At 42.2% G+C, this 17,022-nt stretch overlaps 1 protein-coding gene across 4 annotated transcripts in view; it reads right to left on the reverse strand.

The window, feature by feature from the left end:
• AGPAT4 (1-acylglycerol-3-phosphate O-acyltransferase 4) overlaps nt 1-17,022 on the reverse strand; it is a 79,957-nt gene that overhangs the window by 62,640 nt on the left and 295 nt on the right. For 2 of the 4 annotated variants that reach the window (XM_055810570.1, XM_055810567.1), the window contains exon 2: nt 1,944-2,174. The exons of 1 other annotated variant lie outside the window; for it this stretch is intronic. In XM_055810570.1, the coding sequence (XP_055666545.1) occupies nt 1,944-2,121 (178 nt within the window). In that variant the 5' untranslated portion in view covers nt 2,122-2,174. Of the gene's footprint in view, nt 1-1,943; nt 2,175-17,022 lie in introns of those variants that run through there. One more of the 4 variants, XM_055810568.1, reaches the window with a different exon arrangement.

Below are 17,022 nucleotides of genomic sequence, written 5' to 3' on the forward strand. Positions count from 1 at the left end.
GAGTACAAAGCCATCCGCCCAACCAAGGACAAGCATGCAGTATTACTCGCTTTTACACAGAGATCGGTCCCCAGCATCGATGAAACTAGATTGAGGGCAGCTAAAGGATTCAGTCTGGAGACTCTGGAGTAGCTGATGTCTCTGCATGAAGTATCCAAGAGGAAGAATGGGGCAGAAGACACTGCATGTAAAATATTAATAAAATACCTATATATACCTTTATACAGCTGTCCAGTATCTTCTACACTCCATGGCTTCAACACTATGCTACCAGAGAAAAGGTAAAAATCCAGCCATATTCATGCCGCTATTCATACATACAAATGAATAGTACTTGCAAACTCATTACTTAGGGACATACACACGGACAGCAAAAATGAAATCTTTCAGTGGGAACGTCCTCTCTTTATTCCAAGCACCCTCAATTTATTTGGGCCTATACATGCTGACTCAGCTTTAACATTTAAGTCAAAAGTATGTTTAAAAAAATGCTTTGAATAGTTGCCCATCAGAGTCACTTATGAGGGAGAAATAATCCCTAGTGGCCTCCAGTTTGACGCATGTGGTAGATTTTTATCTCAAGCAGTTTATAAGCAGTTATTATGAATGCTAACAATGCTTCTTCCCCTTTTCAGGTTCCTAGTAGCAGAACAGGTGACCTGAAGGATACCATTTTGTTGCATTTCTACAGCACCATTTTTAAACACTGTGTTGGAGGGCAGTTTTCAGTGTTACGAAACTCTCCGTAACACACTCAGCAGTGACAATGACATCACACTTGAATCATTTTTAGGGAGCCTTAAAAGGCATCCACTTTGCAACAGTTTCATTTTTAGAAAGTACTTTTCAGTTTCAGAAAGGCCCAGGGAAATCTCTCAAGAAGGTTGCCACACGTAACAGCACGCTCCCAGCTACTGAACGCTGGCACGTTACCATAGTTTTAAACAGTTTCTGTGGAGAATGCTCTCTACTGTAAGTTGAGAGCAATTATATGGAAGTCAGAAGTTGCACTGCTATAAATCAGTACTGAAACTGCAGTCATAGCTCTTTAAAAACAAATATATAAGCAGACTGATAATATCAAGAAAACTACACATGCTCTTACAATCCACTGTTGACAGGTAGAGATTCAACCGACCTCCTACTAACAAAGGAGAATTGGATGGATACAGGTCTCATTCATTCCACTGGAATTACCTGTTTAGTCCAGTGTCAGTGAACTGCCAAGTCTCCCAGCTGTTACACAATTCTGGTCTTTCTACAAGTAATATCCTGAGCTTATGTTCCCATCCCACCCAGAAAATAAAAAAAAAAATGCAACTGCTGCTTCTTTCAATGCTTACAGCCTACCTGCTATATTCTACATTGTAACTACACGCATATACTGAATACATACAGATGCAGCTTAAGGTCTGAAATGCCTGTTCAAAGAAACAGGAGTTTACAACTGGCTTAAGAAAGACACAAATGGAATCAAAGATTTTTCCTTTTTTTACTGTTACTTCCCAGTCCTGAACAATATTCACACATGAAACAGTTGAACCAAGATCATAAGCAAAATCACGCATGACAAGAAGACTGAAAGCATTATTGGAAGTGACTTTTTAACACTGTTAAGCTTACAGATAACACATCTCAGCAAGTGCAGTTATTATTTGGTCAATATTCCTCATTTGGCTTAATAGAACATGATGGCTAGCCAAACAACAGAGGCAGTCTTTCTTTGAAATCCTGAGTCAAGCAAGCATCCCGATATAAGAGCAACACATTTCAGCAGAACAGGACATTTCAACAAAGCATACACCTCTTCACACAAAGGCAAGTGCTGTAGGAAGCAGTAATGACCTTTATATAGGTTACTTTGAAATCTGTTTCAGAACTTTCCTACCAATTCCTTCAAGACAAAATATGAAAATACTTTTAAAAACAAAATGAAATCTTACGGCTTGATATGCAGTAAGCCAGCCTGCAGTTGATCCTCCTGAACAGTTGCTTGTTGATTGGCCAAAGTATAAGTGTAAAGAGTTGAATGAAGTTAATGATCAGTCCTGACACTATAAATATGTAGCAGATCAGAAGATGGCAAATGAATTGAGACTTCAGAAAGCCAACGATGTCCATGATTTGCTGACAAAGCAAGAGGGTACCTTCAGACCCAATATTCAGAAGACAACCTGCAAAACCAAATAGTATCAGTGGTTACAGAGTGCATTTATGTCTATAAACAAACTGTTAATATACACTTCCCATTTTATACTTGAATACACTAAAATGAAAGTTAATTCTATTGTATAAAAAGGCCTGATGGCAATAGTTGCAAAAGTAAGTACGGAAAGAGAATACTACATCTCTGAATTAATTTACATTTGGCTTTGGAGACTTTTACTTTTCAGTCGTAATTCTGCAAAACCGAAGAGCATATGACTCCATCCCATAGACTGCAGTACTCCTCTTTCAGGTCTTTCTTGATAAAATATGAGAAAATAATGCACTTATATTTTGATTTGAATTCTCTGTACTTCATAAGACATATACTGTGGCTTCTGATATCTTCAAGAGCTGCTCCAAAGTAAACACGAGCTTTGTTAGAAGTTGTGTCCTCTTCTACAGGTTATGCCACATGCTCCCCAACCAAGAAAAAGCAGCAGCCCCTAATTTTAGCATTATTGTCTTGCTCCCTTGAAACAGTCAAATACCGGTTGATTTTGACAAGAGAATAAAAGCTTGGCTATGCACAATACATACAGTTTGTTCAACTATTCCTTGACACCCTAATTCTGTCAGTTATACTCCATAAACCCAGAAAGGAAACATCAATAACAGTACTAACTCATGACCCAGCAGTGTTTCCAGAAGAAAAAAAAAATATTAAAAAAATCAACTCTTAGGTTATTTAAGAAACGTTTGTATAATTTTGGAAAGGACCAGTCCAACCCTAGGAGTTGAGCATTCAGAGGAAGTGTACTCTGTCAAGTATTCTGGCCTACAAATACCATACTGACGTCCCCTCAACATCACTACCACCAACACTAGTCTCGTGCAGGTGGTCTCATACAAAGATGTGACCTCTCAGTAAACAACAGCCCAGTTTTCTCAATACAGTCAAGCAGGAGATGCTGCCATCCCGTTCCATTCCTCCACTGTTTCTCTCTCTGAGGAAGACCTGAGACAGTACTTCTGAATGTGCCAGTCACAGGCAGTAACAAAACAGCAGCTCTCACCATCCCAGTGAATTAACTGATGAAAAAAATCTTTATGCCCATCTTTTGAGTTTATATGAGACCCTATTATGTGACACAATGAGTCTAGATCAGCGTCCTGAAACATTTGTTTTACCGCCCTTGCTGACTCTGCTTACAGTAACAAAGCACACAAACAAGAACTGCTGCAAAGCCATAGGAAATTATTTTAGCCAGGTATTCAACTGCAAGGAAGATGAAGAAAAACTTAAGAACAAGAAACTGTGTTGTTGTATAATTTATATAAAGAGTTGATGGCAGTCCCAAGCCTATTATTAGCAGGCAAAATGTGCCCTTTGTGTATCACAGACTGTTCTCTTTATCTTGCTGTACTATTCAGTACCAAAGCAGACACCATCTGTATGTAGCCCAGAACGGCAGCACAGGCCTCTGTTCATTGTAGTAACTACTGTCATGATGCTTGCAAAAAGCTTTTCCAGTTTTAACCAACCATTCTGTTAAAGACATGTTTCTGAGGGTGGCAGATAATTTATTAGCATGGGCTTTGACCAAATGCTTTGGTTTTGTTGGCCAAGTAGAATGAGAAATGTTGTCTAGTAGGAACCATTGCAGTGGTTCATGTCCCAGGCCCTCCACTGCACACTCTGAAGACAGAGCCAAACACTTAAAAAAAGTTTTAAAAAAGCAAACCCAGGTTTTGAGTAAGTTTACAGTGAAAGATACAAGATGTCACTTCCCTAAGTCAGACTTCACCAAGTAGCAGGATTAGATCACTTCTTTAAAACAACTGGAATGGAAGCAACCAGTTAGTTCAAAGTGGATGGTTTAAAAGACTGCGCAGTGCCCAAAACCCTGATGACTGGGTTTATCTTAGGGTCCTTGGCTAAAACTGATCAAAAGTTTTTTTGTGCTAGCTGGCCTGTTTAATTCCATCCCACAGGATCACTCTAATCTAATACAATTCCCAGAGATCAGTAAGGGACAGGATAAAAAAATAATAATGCACAAAATAAGATTAAAGCATAGTCTACTTGCAATGGAGATCTGAAAATTCAGTATTTGATATAATAAACAGAAATCTACAATAGTAAGCCGATGATCAACAGGCTCTCTGACAAGGAAGAATTACCAGAAGTTTAGCCCACCCATTCCTTGGGTTTTTTTTTCATTGTAATAGTAGTCAAACTGTGTTAGAAATGTTATGTTAATGTGAATCATTTACTTCATACCAGGTCTTTAAAACAAAACTTCACAGTTTTAAAATAAACAAAAATGAGATGACTCTGATAAAGTATAATTACTATCTTACAATTTTACAAAGCTGCAATGCAATGTTTGAAAGTAATTTATTCCTCACTTTCATACCTCAGTCATCAAATTTCAATTCTGTAAAACTTCTAAGATATGTTTTAAAGGCAGAGTAAAATCTACTTAAGCAATACCACTGAAATGCACCTAACCTAACTTGCTTGTAAAGAGGAACAAGAAATTAAGAGTCACTGCTTAAAAATTGCTTTTCAGAAAAGTAGGGAGACGAGATTAATTTTCTCTTCTGATTAAATGCAAGCTGTTTTCCCTAAAAAATCTGCAACCCAAGCACTGTATGCAGAATGCTAGCTAAGTGTTCTGTTTCTCAGGCATAAGCTCATTCTTAGAACATTTTTTTTAATATGACACTTTTCAGACTCTTTTCATTACCCAAACTCCAAGAAATGTCGTTTATTATTGGTACAAGCAACAAAAATGTGAAAATTTATTTTCAAGACTCAATTCTGAGCTTATGAAAGAGGTCTAGAAATTTGCTTTTTAAGAGTTCATAGGAACTTCTTCCACTTGCTCGCTCTCTTATTAAAGTTCCTCAAGGGTAACATCAACATAACACCAGTTTAAGTGATAAAAGAAGCAGGTCTTTAATTCTTAATCCATGATGCTGGTTTAATAAATTACACTGATTTCCTTATAGATAATGTCTGAAAATTACAGCAATCTTTTGAAAACAAAAGGGCCAATCAATGCATTTTCTCAGAAGCTATTAAGATCGGAGAGCTGCCAAGAAGCTCTCTTCTATCGAACACCCCTTAAAACAAATCAGGAAAAATCAGCCAGCCAGAGCATCGAGAACAGATAAGGACGTTCTCCTTTGGATATAAAACAAAAGATTCAAACCTCAAATGTCTGTCTTGGGAAAAAGTCAACAAGCATCTATTCATGTGACTAAGAGATCACAGGATCAGGTTTAAAAGCAAACTCCACCACTATTCATTCTACCTCTTTTCCTTCCAAGTTTCATTCTTCAGCAAGATCCACTATGTTTTCTACTACAACTAATCTCAGCATCTCCTTCTGCTTAGAACAGCTGACCAGGAGGGCACAGAAGTGATACAGCAAGGTGAACACCTCCCTTCCAACAGAGGATGCTGCCAATTAACAATCCTATTTTGTACTTCAAAGTCTGTAAGAGTTTTGAGACTACAACTAGTGATCTTGTAAAGAACACTACTGTTTGCACTTTTACAGAAAGCACAAGAATGAAGCAAAAACTGTCGCCCACCTTGTCCAAAGTTTAGATAGTAAGCAGAGTCCCTGGCATGTGGAAAGCAACACAGTACCTACCTGACAGCACCTAGACTAAGCTAATATCTTTCATACTTACAAATAGAGACAAGACAACACTATACCTGTTGGTTTGGCTTTTTTTTTTTTTCAGAATAGCATGTTTCAAGCCTACGCCAAAGTTTTCACTTATGTCTGCTCTTTGATAAAGTCCTTAAATACTTTGCTGCAAGTTAAGAACAACCAAGTATATAATGACGATGCCCATTCTTGCATTTTCTCATCTAAACCAGATTCTTGGATGGACACGTTAGAGAGTAAGACTATGAAAATATGCTCAGGTCAGCTTACAGTACTTTCAGTAATGCCCCTAAGTGAATTTCAGTTGGTATGAGAACAGCACAGATAGCAGCACTGTATTTCATATCAGAGTCCATTTTAATAGTGCTTCTGTACACAAAATACATATGCAAGGCAAGTCACGGGAAACTCTTCTCTTTGCCAGTGAGCGTCAAAAGTTAGCAAAAATGAGGTTGTGTCCATGTATGTATTCACCTTCAAGGAAAACATATCTGTAGATGCCAAACAAAAAAAACCCCAACAAACCAACCCAAACAAACAAACAAACAAACCCAGCACAAACCCAAGTCTGGAGGAAGAATTACCCATCTATTTGCTTCATGCTTAACTACGGTTTGAATCACTTCCCACCTTCCCCAAAGGCAACTACTAGAGTTACCTCCAGCATTGGGTTTACATGGCAAGGTTTTGATGGGGGGGGATGTGCTGCAGGGATGACTTCTGTGAGAAGGCACCAGGAGCTGTCCCCCCACGTCAGAGAAAGCCAGTTCCAGCCAGCTCCAGAAGGGACCTCACTGCTGGCCAAAGCTGAACCCATCAGCGACACTGGTGGCACCTCTATGATAACATTCTTAAGAAAGGGTAAAAAATGCTGCACAGCAGCTGGGAGTGAAAAGTGAGAAAAACATGAGAAAAATGTGAGAGAAACAGCCAAGGTCAGTGAAGGAGGGGGAGGATGTGCTCCAGGTGCCAGAGCAAATATTCTCCTGCAGCTTGTGGCGAAGACCCTGGTGAAGCAGATTTTCCCACTGCAGCTCACTGAGGACCATGGTGGAGCACATATCCACCCTGCAGCCCGTGGAGGACCCCACGATGCAGCAGGTGTCCTGAAGGAAGCTGCAGCCCATACAGGGGAGCCCACTCAGGAGCAGGAACTGCAGCCTGTAGGGAACCCCGGCCAGAGCAGCCTGCTCCTGAAGGACCCTACCCTGTGGGAGAGGCCCCAGCAGGAGGAGCAGGGGAACAGGGCAAGGAAGGAGCAGCAGAGAACGGCCATAGACTTACTGCAAGCCCTATTCCCCATACCCCAGCGCTGCTCAGGGTCCAAAGAGGTGGGGAGGCAGAAGAGTCAGGAGTCAAGCTGAGCCTGGAAAGGCAGGGCTTGTGGGGAAGGTAGTTTTAGTTTTGTCTCTGTTTTGCATTGCCCTACTCTTTTATCAATTGGCAATAAATTAATCTTCCCTAAGTGGAGTCTGTTTTGTCCATGATAGTAACCGGTGAGTGATCTCCTGTCCTTATGTCAAGCCATGGGTTTTTTCATCTTATTTTCTTCCTCCGTCCAGCTGAGGAAGGAGGGGGAGCAAGGGAGAGGTTTGATGTGCACCTGGCAGCCAGTCAAGGTCAAGCCACCACACCTCCCCAGAAAAAACACAAATCAGGGAAGAATTTGAGATTATCTTCAGTCCTTCCCACAAAGTTAAGGGAATTTAAGAATGTTTACAGGTTTTCCTGAGGAGTCATGCATTCCTGAACTGCATATTTTGTAACAGACACCACTACAAAGGAAGGATCAGTCAGTCTGGCTGTTTCAAAGGCTGAAGAATGAATGGCCTCTACCAGCACATTTTATGATTTCTACTTTATAGACTTGCTATAAAACTGAATTTTTATTTACTTTCTATTTAGCAGAGAGATAATTAGCATAACAGAGTATAAACAGAGGAAATGAAAGTAATCCAGGGTTTTTTTTAAAATGGCTACCATATCATAATGCTTTCCTCTTCCCCTTCTGTATTTTCTTCTGGCTGTGATCTAATATAGAGCAAAACAGCTATGTGAACTCTGCACGCCTACCAGGACACAAGTTCTCGGTGTGTGCAAACTCTCGGCTGGTAAAATGTACAGCACAACTGCTGTTAGCCCTGACAGCCTCAGTGCTTGTCCCCTTACCACATAGAAAGAAAAGTGTTTATACGGTGAGGCAGGGCGTATGACTCCAGCCTGGGACATGGGAAGGAGTGGGAAAGATGAAGAGTCAGTGCCCAAGTTCTGGTGAGAAGTTCAGTCTTGCTTCTTCTTCCAGAAGCATGAAATACTCAGGAAGGAGGGAGCTGAACAAGGAGCCATATGGAATTGGTATTAAATATAAGGCAATACAGAACTCCTTGGAGGCACAGTGTTTAGGGACTGCAGGGCTTGATGATGAGGGAGGCATTTATTGGAAGAGAGTAAACCCCTTAGAGTTAAGCGCTTCTGTTCCAAGCTCCTTGACAGATCCTCAAAAAATACGTCAGGGTGAAGTACAGCAGTTTTCTCGGGTGCAGAACATTAAGTTCACAAAAACAGCAGTCAAAGGCAAGTTGCTTCTTTCCAGCATGCCAAGCATTGTTCTTCAACCATATCCCACACAAGTTTCTGTATTTTAACACATTTTTAGATATATATATGTGTGTGTGTGTATTTCTCCAAAGCACAATTATCTGCAAATTGCTTGGGAAAAATAAGAGAGCTGCACTAAGATATTTAAGGCCTGGAGGAGTCTTATCAGAGTTCAGCCCTGGAGTTCAGGTCTGCAGACTACAGAGTCCCTTGTTTCCTCTTTTACTTTACCTGGGACAATTAACCTAACAAGTTACTTGTGATGCCAAGGGCAATGTCATACACAAGTCAAATTTAGGGACCGAGCAAGGGAGCATGACTGCACAGCAAACAAAAATTTACAAGGAAGTATACTGAGAATCTAAGCAGGATGTGGGCTACGCTGTCACACAAATATAAGCAACCTGAATAGTTCCTCAAAAATAACCAGGGTAAACAACAGCAAAGAGTCTAGGACAAGCAACTATATCATGTGCTTAGAGCCAATTTAGTATTTGCTCTTATAGGCAACATTAAGTGCTTAGTCAAAGGTAACCTGGCCCACACATTACTGTCACCTGGCACCATCCTCTGTAAAAAACACACACACCCAAAAAATGTGTTTCTACAAGTCACTTCAGTGAATGACCTGACTTGCTGCAAAAGTACAGGTGGCTTACCAGATAACAGAATCTGAAAGACTGCAACAAACTAAACCTTCTCAAATATAAATAATGTAGGTTCGTACATAGGTAGGGATGCTTTTGTGTTTATGATATATGAAGCCGTGTACAGAACAGTCATGGACCATTTGAGGCAACTGCACACTTGAGGTACAGAGAGCAGAGTCTGTCTAGTTAAGCTATTGGTCCTCAGTGCATGGCCTGTGTGAAATCTCTCAGTGGTGAGATCCCCACCACCACTCCTGCACGGGAAATTAACACATTAAAAATGAGACAGCAAGGACAGTACAGCAGGATGTTGCCATCGGCATTGTGGTATTTATCCAGCATCAAGGGTGCACAGCACCATGGTTGACCACCTCTGCACTGGGCATTTCAGACACAGATCCAACACAAGAGTAGCTACTAACTTCTCCAGTAGTTATTACAAAAACATTTATTTCAGACAAGCCCAAAGAAATGGAGGGGAGGGAGGAAGGCAGAAACCAGATTCTTCAGGAGCAGGTATAAACCCAGGGTTGCTGGGAGTCTTGGGTTTGTTTGGGGTTTTTTTTCTTTTCCTTTCTTCTAAATTGTGCTGGGAGTCCAAACATGCTCTTGGTAAGAGAAGCTTTGGAAAGGAGGTCTCTCCTATGAAGACTCATGGTTTGTGCTTGCCAAACACTGATCGCTCATCTTGCTTTAAAGAACTGTAAATTACATTCACGGCAACACAAAGGGTCAGTAAAAGGTACAGGAACTGGCCTATACTCTCAAAGAAAATACTTCTCCCACATCTAAACCAGCTTTACATGTGAGGCAACAAGGAAACACGGATCACATGTTCAGTTCAAAGCTTTAAATATTTAATCTCCTATTCTTACCCACAATGAGTTAGTTACAAAGTTAGACTACAAAAGTATCGCCTCCTAACAACTCTGGTTTTGCAACAGACAGCTTTCCACACCACTGATACAGCTAAGCGGTTGTATCTAGGCAGATATTTCACATCCACACAGGAGGCTTAGAAACATAAGTTAGTCCATCTCTGTATGCAAAATCAAGTCCTTTAAGGATAGGATTATGGATTTTTTTCCATTTTCCTGAATTTATCTATCCTCTCTCACATGGAAATATACAACCATTTAGAAGATGCTAGTGAAGTAAGCTTGGCAAGATCTGTCTTGCTGCCATCTTACACATGGGGAACTTGGAACAACATTCTTTGAGAGCTTGTGACAGTCACATGACAAATCCATCTCCAGAACCTGCATTTCCCAGGCTCCAGCTTTCAACAAACAAAATGGTACTTTTAATCCTCCTTGATTTGCCTTCTTGCCCATGCTCAAGTTTCCCTTGCAACAGCTTCTAACAGGCCACATGTAGAGAGCAGAGAGGGAACAGACTTCCGCCAGGGACCTTCAGTGGCAGCAGATGAGACAACAGGTATAAATGCAGGTGGTTCAAACCAGACGTGTGCTGATGAACTCTACTTTGCCTTACTTTCTCCATTCCTCAAGAAATGAAAACCAAGTATTCAGCAACTTGGATGACTTTATACTACAAACTAGAAGCTACAGCTTCAGCACCAAACCAACAGTATTGCGTGCACATGCACACAAACATACAACTCTCATTATTCCTGCCCATGAAGGAATTAAAGGTATTGCTAGATGCTTCAAGGACAACAGTCAAAAGACAAAAATCATCAGCACTGGGAAAAGGATAATATCCTTTCCTCAGTATGCTTCCATAAAATGACCTCTTATATTTTCTGGAATTGTGACTTACATTTTTTTAATTCTGGGAAGTCTCTTTAAGCCTTTTCCTAGAAGTCTGATTCCTAACTTGTGCGGCTTTTTTGTTTTGTTTATTTAAGCAAGCCAGAAAAATGCAATTAATGAATAATAAAGCATTTGTGGCAGCAAAAAATCTTATAAAACCAAAAGACCTGGAAAGTGGCAGAAACAGGGCATAAATCACTGAGCTGAGAAAAACACCATGGTGGCAGTATCACTGATTTACAAGTGGCACTTCCATCACCAGACTGTGGGCTAGTAAGTTTTCTACTGCCCCCCCCCCCCCCGCCCCCAAGCCAGTATAAATACTTGTGCCATAGTCTCTCTCTCCAAGAGCAGCATGGCCTCCTGGAGACAGCCATGTTCTCCCACTCGGCAGATCTGAGCCCTGCTGACAATGCTGCCACAGATGCAACAGGCACATGGGACAGACCACATCCTCCATGCTTCAGAATCAGAGGGATATGAGGGAACAGTGCTGTCCTCATCTGAGAGGGGATCCAAAAGTTGCCAGTACAAATCACAAGATGCTGTTAACAGTGCTGGAAATGAAAAGTGCTATACACCTGACTACAGCTCCAAGTGAGCTGCTAGGGTTTTTTCCATCTTCCACAACAGTAGACTGCCTCCTTCAGCTAAGTCATTTGCATATTTTTAATTAATATGAAAAAAATCATTAGTATGCTTTCTGAATACTACCAAAGTGTTAAAAAGATTCATAAGGGGTTTTTTTAACCTCTAAGCATTAATGTAATTTGGATGTATTCTATCATATGACACTGAAAAGTATGAAGCAGCTGAATTTCTCCTTTATGAAAATCACATCCCAAAATTGGAAATGACAATGTACACAAAAGATGTAGCCACACCAAGACAGGGATACACAGGACATTAATATTTATTCGTTAAAGTATTTTCCAATGCTTCTTTCTGAAGAATGGATGTGGCAGAGAAGCTTCCAGATTTATTAGTCAAAGAAAACCACCTCCTGCCTTAAAGAGGTAACACCCAATACTTAGAAAAACATGTGTCTTAGAGCTGAGATGTGGTTGGCATGGTTCCAAAAAATAAGATGCCCAGCTTCAGTGAAAGGCTCAGTTGCACCCACACAAAAACACAGACATCCAGGTGCCAGGTAAAAATCCAAACAAACATGGTGCCTGCTTTACCCACATTTCAGCAGTCTCATTCCACACCAGTTTTCACTCATCTCTACCTCCAAGACACCAGTGTTCAGAATCTTTTGCTACACCATGAACTCAAAATACTTCCTGCTTCCTCCTTCTCCCTGATCATCAATCCCCTAACAGCCTGATTTAATCTGAGAACTTCACAGAATAAATGCCTTTATCACCGGCACTGGATTTATCAAGGGAGGTTTCATTCTGGACCAGATTCAAGTACTGTTGAAGCCAAAAGAAATCTCTCAACAAGTTTCAGTAGTCCTTGTTTGGAAAACATTATCCCTCAAAAACAGCCAACCAAATGTGATATAACTAATCAGTGAACTGTATTTTCAGCACTTAATACCAGAGCTAGTCAAAACCACCTTAAACTTCTAACAAAAACATTCACAAACAGTGCCTGATCCAACAGCATTTACCTTACTGGATGGCAAATGTGCAGACATTACGATTCCTAAACATGCTGGTAAGAATCCAGTAACATTTTTATAAATTTTCACTAAATTAAGCATCAGGTACATCAACACCTACCTAGATTTTCTGTAACTCAGCATAACTTCAGGTGCCTAAAGCCTTTTAAAAGCCTGGGTCTGAGCATTTGTCCTGCTAACTTCAAATTTGAGACAGTTTTACAAGGCTTAAATTCAGAACGAAGCTTTTCTCTGTCTTCATCTTGGGTGAAATGCAGTATTTATGCATAGTCTCAGAGGCACAGGCATGTAAAAACTAAACATGACACGCTGAAGGCTCAACGAACTTGGGAACAGCACTTTCCTAGTTATCTTTCTGCTTAATTATAACCCTATTGTGCCTCTACCACTATTGGGCAACAGGAACGGACAGTTTCTTTCAGTTACTTTGTTCCTCCAGATGCTTGTTTTACATTTGTTGGTTGTGGGAAGACAGTGGTATCGCTCCAGCCTACCATCTGCACATTTGGCAACACTGATGCTACTGCATTGTTTTATGGTAATTTTCACTAATACCAGATTGGGGGCGGAGTGGGGTGGGAAAGGGATATGTAAATATCTGTGCAAGTTTTGGTACTGTCTAAACATATCCTTAGAACCATAAAATCATCTAAAGTCTTGTTAAGCCCTGACAAACCACCTGTAACTTGAATCATTTATGAGGTTTTCCCCCTTCAAGTGCAGATGTAGGCTGCTGCAGACAGAATGCTTCCAGACCTTCCTAAAGTGCAAAGCAGCACCTGTACTAATGGTGTTCTCCAAAGTGCTGCAAAACATGGTAAGAGGCAAACTATGATGTGTGAGGACAGGGATAACATGGAGATGCGGGAGAAATAGGACACAGTTTAACTTTCATATAGTTGTTACCGCTTGAAACAGATCAAATAGTGTGCCATTCCTACACATAGACTTCCCCCAAATATGTTCTTTCCCTGCCTTTAACAGCAGGTTTTAAGTGAGATCTTCACTTTTTCCTGATAGGTGAAAAAACACGCATAATCTAAAAACTGAATCTGCACAGAGAAACCTTTTCATTCACCTGGATCCTGCTGGAAAAATGTGATTGAAATTTCCTTTTAATCTAACCAACAAAGTTAAATCTGGTGCATGTCAGAATTTTTTCTGATGTTAATAAACAGTCACACATGCAAGTGAAATCAGCGTGCTTGTCTGCCTGCAGCTCCTAACCTTCGGGCAAGTAAACCCTCTCACAGTGACCTCTACCTCAGACTTCTTTCCAGCCTAGACCTGGTTAATTGTCTTTCCCTGTTCCATTTATTTATGCTACAGCAGAAACCTCCAGCGAGGCCAGCCCTTCTGCAAGCAGCAGAAAATTACTTCAGTGTTAAGCTCTTCGTGGCAAAACACAGCAAGACAGACAGAAGGGCTGAAGGTGAAAACAGAGGCATAGAAGTAAAAAGGCTTTAAGTTCACAATGAAGAGCAGACCTCTAGCAGGACCTTAATCCAGCATCTCCTATCTCTGGGCTCACTACAGTTAGACCGCTCTGCCCAGTTCCAAACACATGGTTTATATACCTTTTCAGGAAAACCATTACAGCCAACGTATTTTTCTCACATTACCAAAGAGGGGTCTTTACAGCATCTTCATCCTTACCACAACACACAGTTACTCTCATTCACTTCCATTTCCTCTTTCCCTGACCTTACCTTGAACCTGCCACATCTCCAGTCTGAGGCATTGGAGGAGGACAGGGGAACAGCAGAAAAACGAAGTGAGTCAGCAGTTTCCGAACAGCACATAAGCATTAGTCAGAGGTGATCAGGGTACTCATGACACAATCAGATGTGAATGAGCTTAAGACCACCAAACAACAGATTGGAAGGCAAACCTTCCAAATGCCTTAAACCAAATCGGGTTGGCAAAACCATCCTACAGACAAAAGCACTTGGGGAAGAAACACATACTCAGCTGCTGCGTACCAGTGCTGAAACACAAAGCATACAGGGTACTGCTCTCAGTCACATTTCTAGTTTCCTTGCAAAAAAGCCCACTGCACTCAGTACAGCTAAATCAAACACCTGAGGAGACAGTTGCCTTGACTCACACGGTGTTTTCCCTAATGAGGGAGGCCCACATCTGCAAAAGCTTTCGCTAACTAAAGCACATGCACAGTGCACTACAGTGTGTTGCTGCCCTCTTGTTCATCTGCTCCCTTATCAGAACATACCAACAGCAGTAGTAGCGATGCAATTAGTTAGGAAAGGGTTCTTCTACATCATGCAGTGCATATTCGACTTTAGACTTAGAACTTGTATTAGTAATTTGGTCTTAAGGGCCAAAAGTGCACATTTGCGACACAAGAATATCTTGCTGACCTCAGCACAGCTGTGACAGTGTCTTCCTACATCGAAGAGATTTCAAAGGGCATTATTCCATCTTCACCTTCCAGCAATAACATCAGGTTACACAACAGAAAGCAATAAACCACCCCTTTTCAGTAGGGCAGAGCACAGTCATAGGGTTCTCATCCGTCACCTGCTAAAGAATCCTTTTCCTACAGAGCTCTTTTCTGTTATGGTACAGTGAGTACAATAAACTGTAAGTGAAGTACAACCATTACTCCAGGAAAGCATGCCTCACTCCAGAGAGAAGATGAACACTGTTCAATGACTCTGGATTTTGGCTGGACGCAAGACTTACTGAAGGAACAATCTCCCCACCAAACTGATATATACTGGGTTTCAGGAAACACAATTAATTACCTTACTCTGGGCAAGTGCTAACATCTCTGTGCAGTTTTCCCCCTCCTAAAATACAATACTTACAGCTTCTTGTGAAGCACTTACTAAAAATCTGCTACAAGTGCTTGCCAACAACACAACCAAACTTTGCTTACGAGCAACCTTTACCTATCAGCAGCTTCCAATACTTTCTCTGTTCAGACTTTCAGATGTATCCTTCCACATGAATCCTGGCTCTCCGTCTTTCATAAAACACAGATTCATTTTTAAATACAACTTATTCAGGCATTATTATGCAAAACACTAATAGGAAAGAGCAAAGCTATGCATAATACTTACACAAATTCCTAAAATGAACCAAGACACTTTAATCCATAGTATTTGGAAAAACACAGCATTAGATCAGATACAAACAGCTCAAGAAAGGTGCCGGTCAGGAAATGACAGCAAACACGCAGTCAGTCTTTAAACAGAGGTAGCCATGGCACACAGTAAACAGACCTCTGTATGCCTACAGTAATCTTATCATTCACATGAGAACTTAGAGAAAAAAGACTACAAATTTCAGCTTAAGTTGTTCCACGTCAGTTTCTCCACTCCACCAGCTTTTAATTCTTTCACAACACACTCTTAGTGTGACTTGATTATCAGTACAAGCTGAGGCTACAATTGCCTGGTACAACTTCCTGAGCTGGACGCATCACTGTTTTTAAAGAAAAGCCTGGGAGATTATTATTATTATTATTATTGGTTTTAGTTTCTTGCATACTTCCACCTCTTGTTAAGTATTTCAGTTTTCATTTAGCAGCAAGGTTGGTCTTTCCCACACAAGCACCTGTGTAAGGTACATCATTCTTAGATGTTTATACATGGTCTCGAAACACTTGCAACTCTGAGAAGCACATAACAAAGAACAAGAGCAGAAGCCTCCGTGTGACGTTGTTCAGACTCCTTCCTTGGTTGTCTTTGCAGCCATACGAGTGAGTGCTCACTTGTTGAAATAAAAGCTACAAAAGACTACTTCGGGTTTAAACAATAGCTCCCTTGGAGTTTTCCCTGCACCACGGTATCAGCCGACAGACCTGGTCAGTTCGTGGCCATTATTTTATTCGGCTGAAAAGTCTTTTATGAAGAGCCACAGCCAGATGGGAGGCAGAGCTCCTACAGCACGTGAACACAGCAGCAGGGAGGCGGACGGCCCCTCTCCCCGCCTAACCACCGCTCCCGCTGCCTCGGCTCACCCACTTCCAGGTACCACGGGGAAAACAGCGCCAGGACCGCTGACTGTGCACTCGCACTCCCCCCCCGCCCCCCGCCATCGCGGCTCGCCGCGCTCCCGCCAAGAACGGCCTTCGGGGAGCAGGCAGCGAACGGGCGAGCGCACCCGCCCGTTTCCACGGCAACCGCCCTACCCCCCTACCCCCCCCCCCCCCCCCCCCCCGCCGGCCCCGCCGCCGCCTGAGGGGAAGCCCGAAAGGAAAGTGAAGGGGCCGCCGCGCCCGGCCGGCAGCGCCCCGCGCCCGCCGGCGGAGGGGGCCCGGCGGGGCAAGGCCGCCGCAGCTCGGCTGTTTCCACGGAAACCCCGGCGAGGGCAGCGCTCGCCCCGTAAAGGGGCCCACGGGCGGCAGGAAAATTCTCGGCGGCCGCGGGAGAAACGGCGCGGCGGGGCCGGGCGGCGGCGCTGGGTGGGGGGGAGGAGAAAGACCCGGCCCGGTGGCGAATATATCGGGGAACTTGTGCCCGCAGCCCGCCTCCCGCCGCGCCGCCCCCCGCCTCGCTCGCACACGCCGC

This window comes from Falco peregrinus, chromosome 7 (assembly GCF_023634155.1).
Source record: "Falco peregrinus isolate bFalPer1 chromosome 7, bFalPer1.pri, whole genome shotgun sequence".
Lineage (NCBI taxonomy): Eukaryota > Metazoa > Chordata > Aves > Falconiformes > Falconidae > Falco > Falco peregrinus.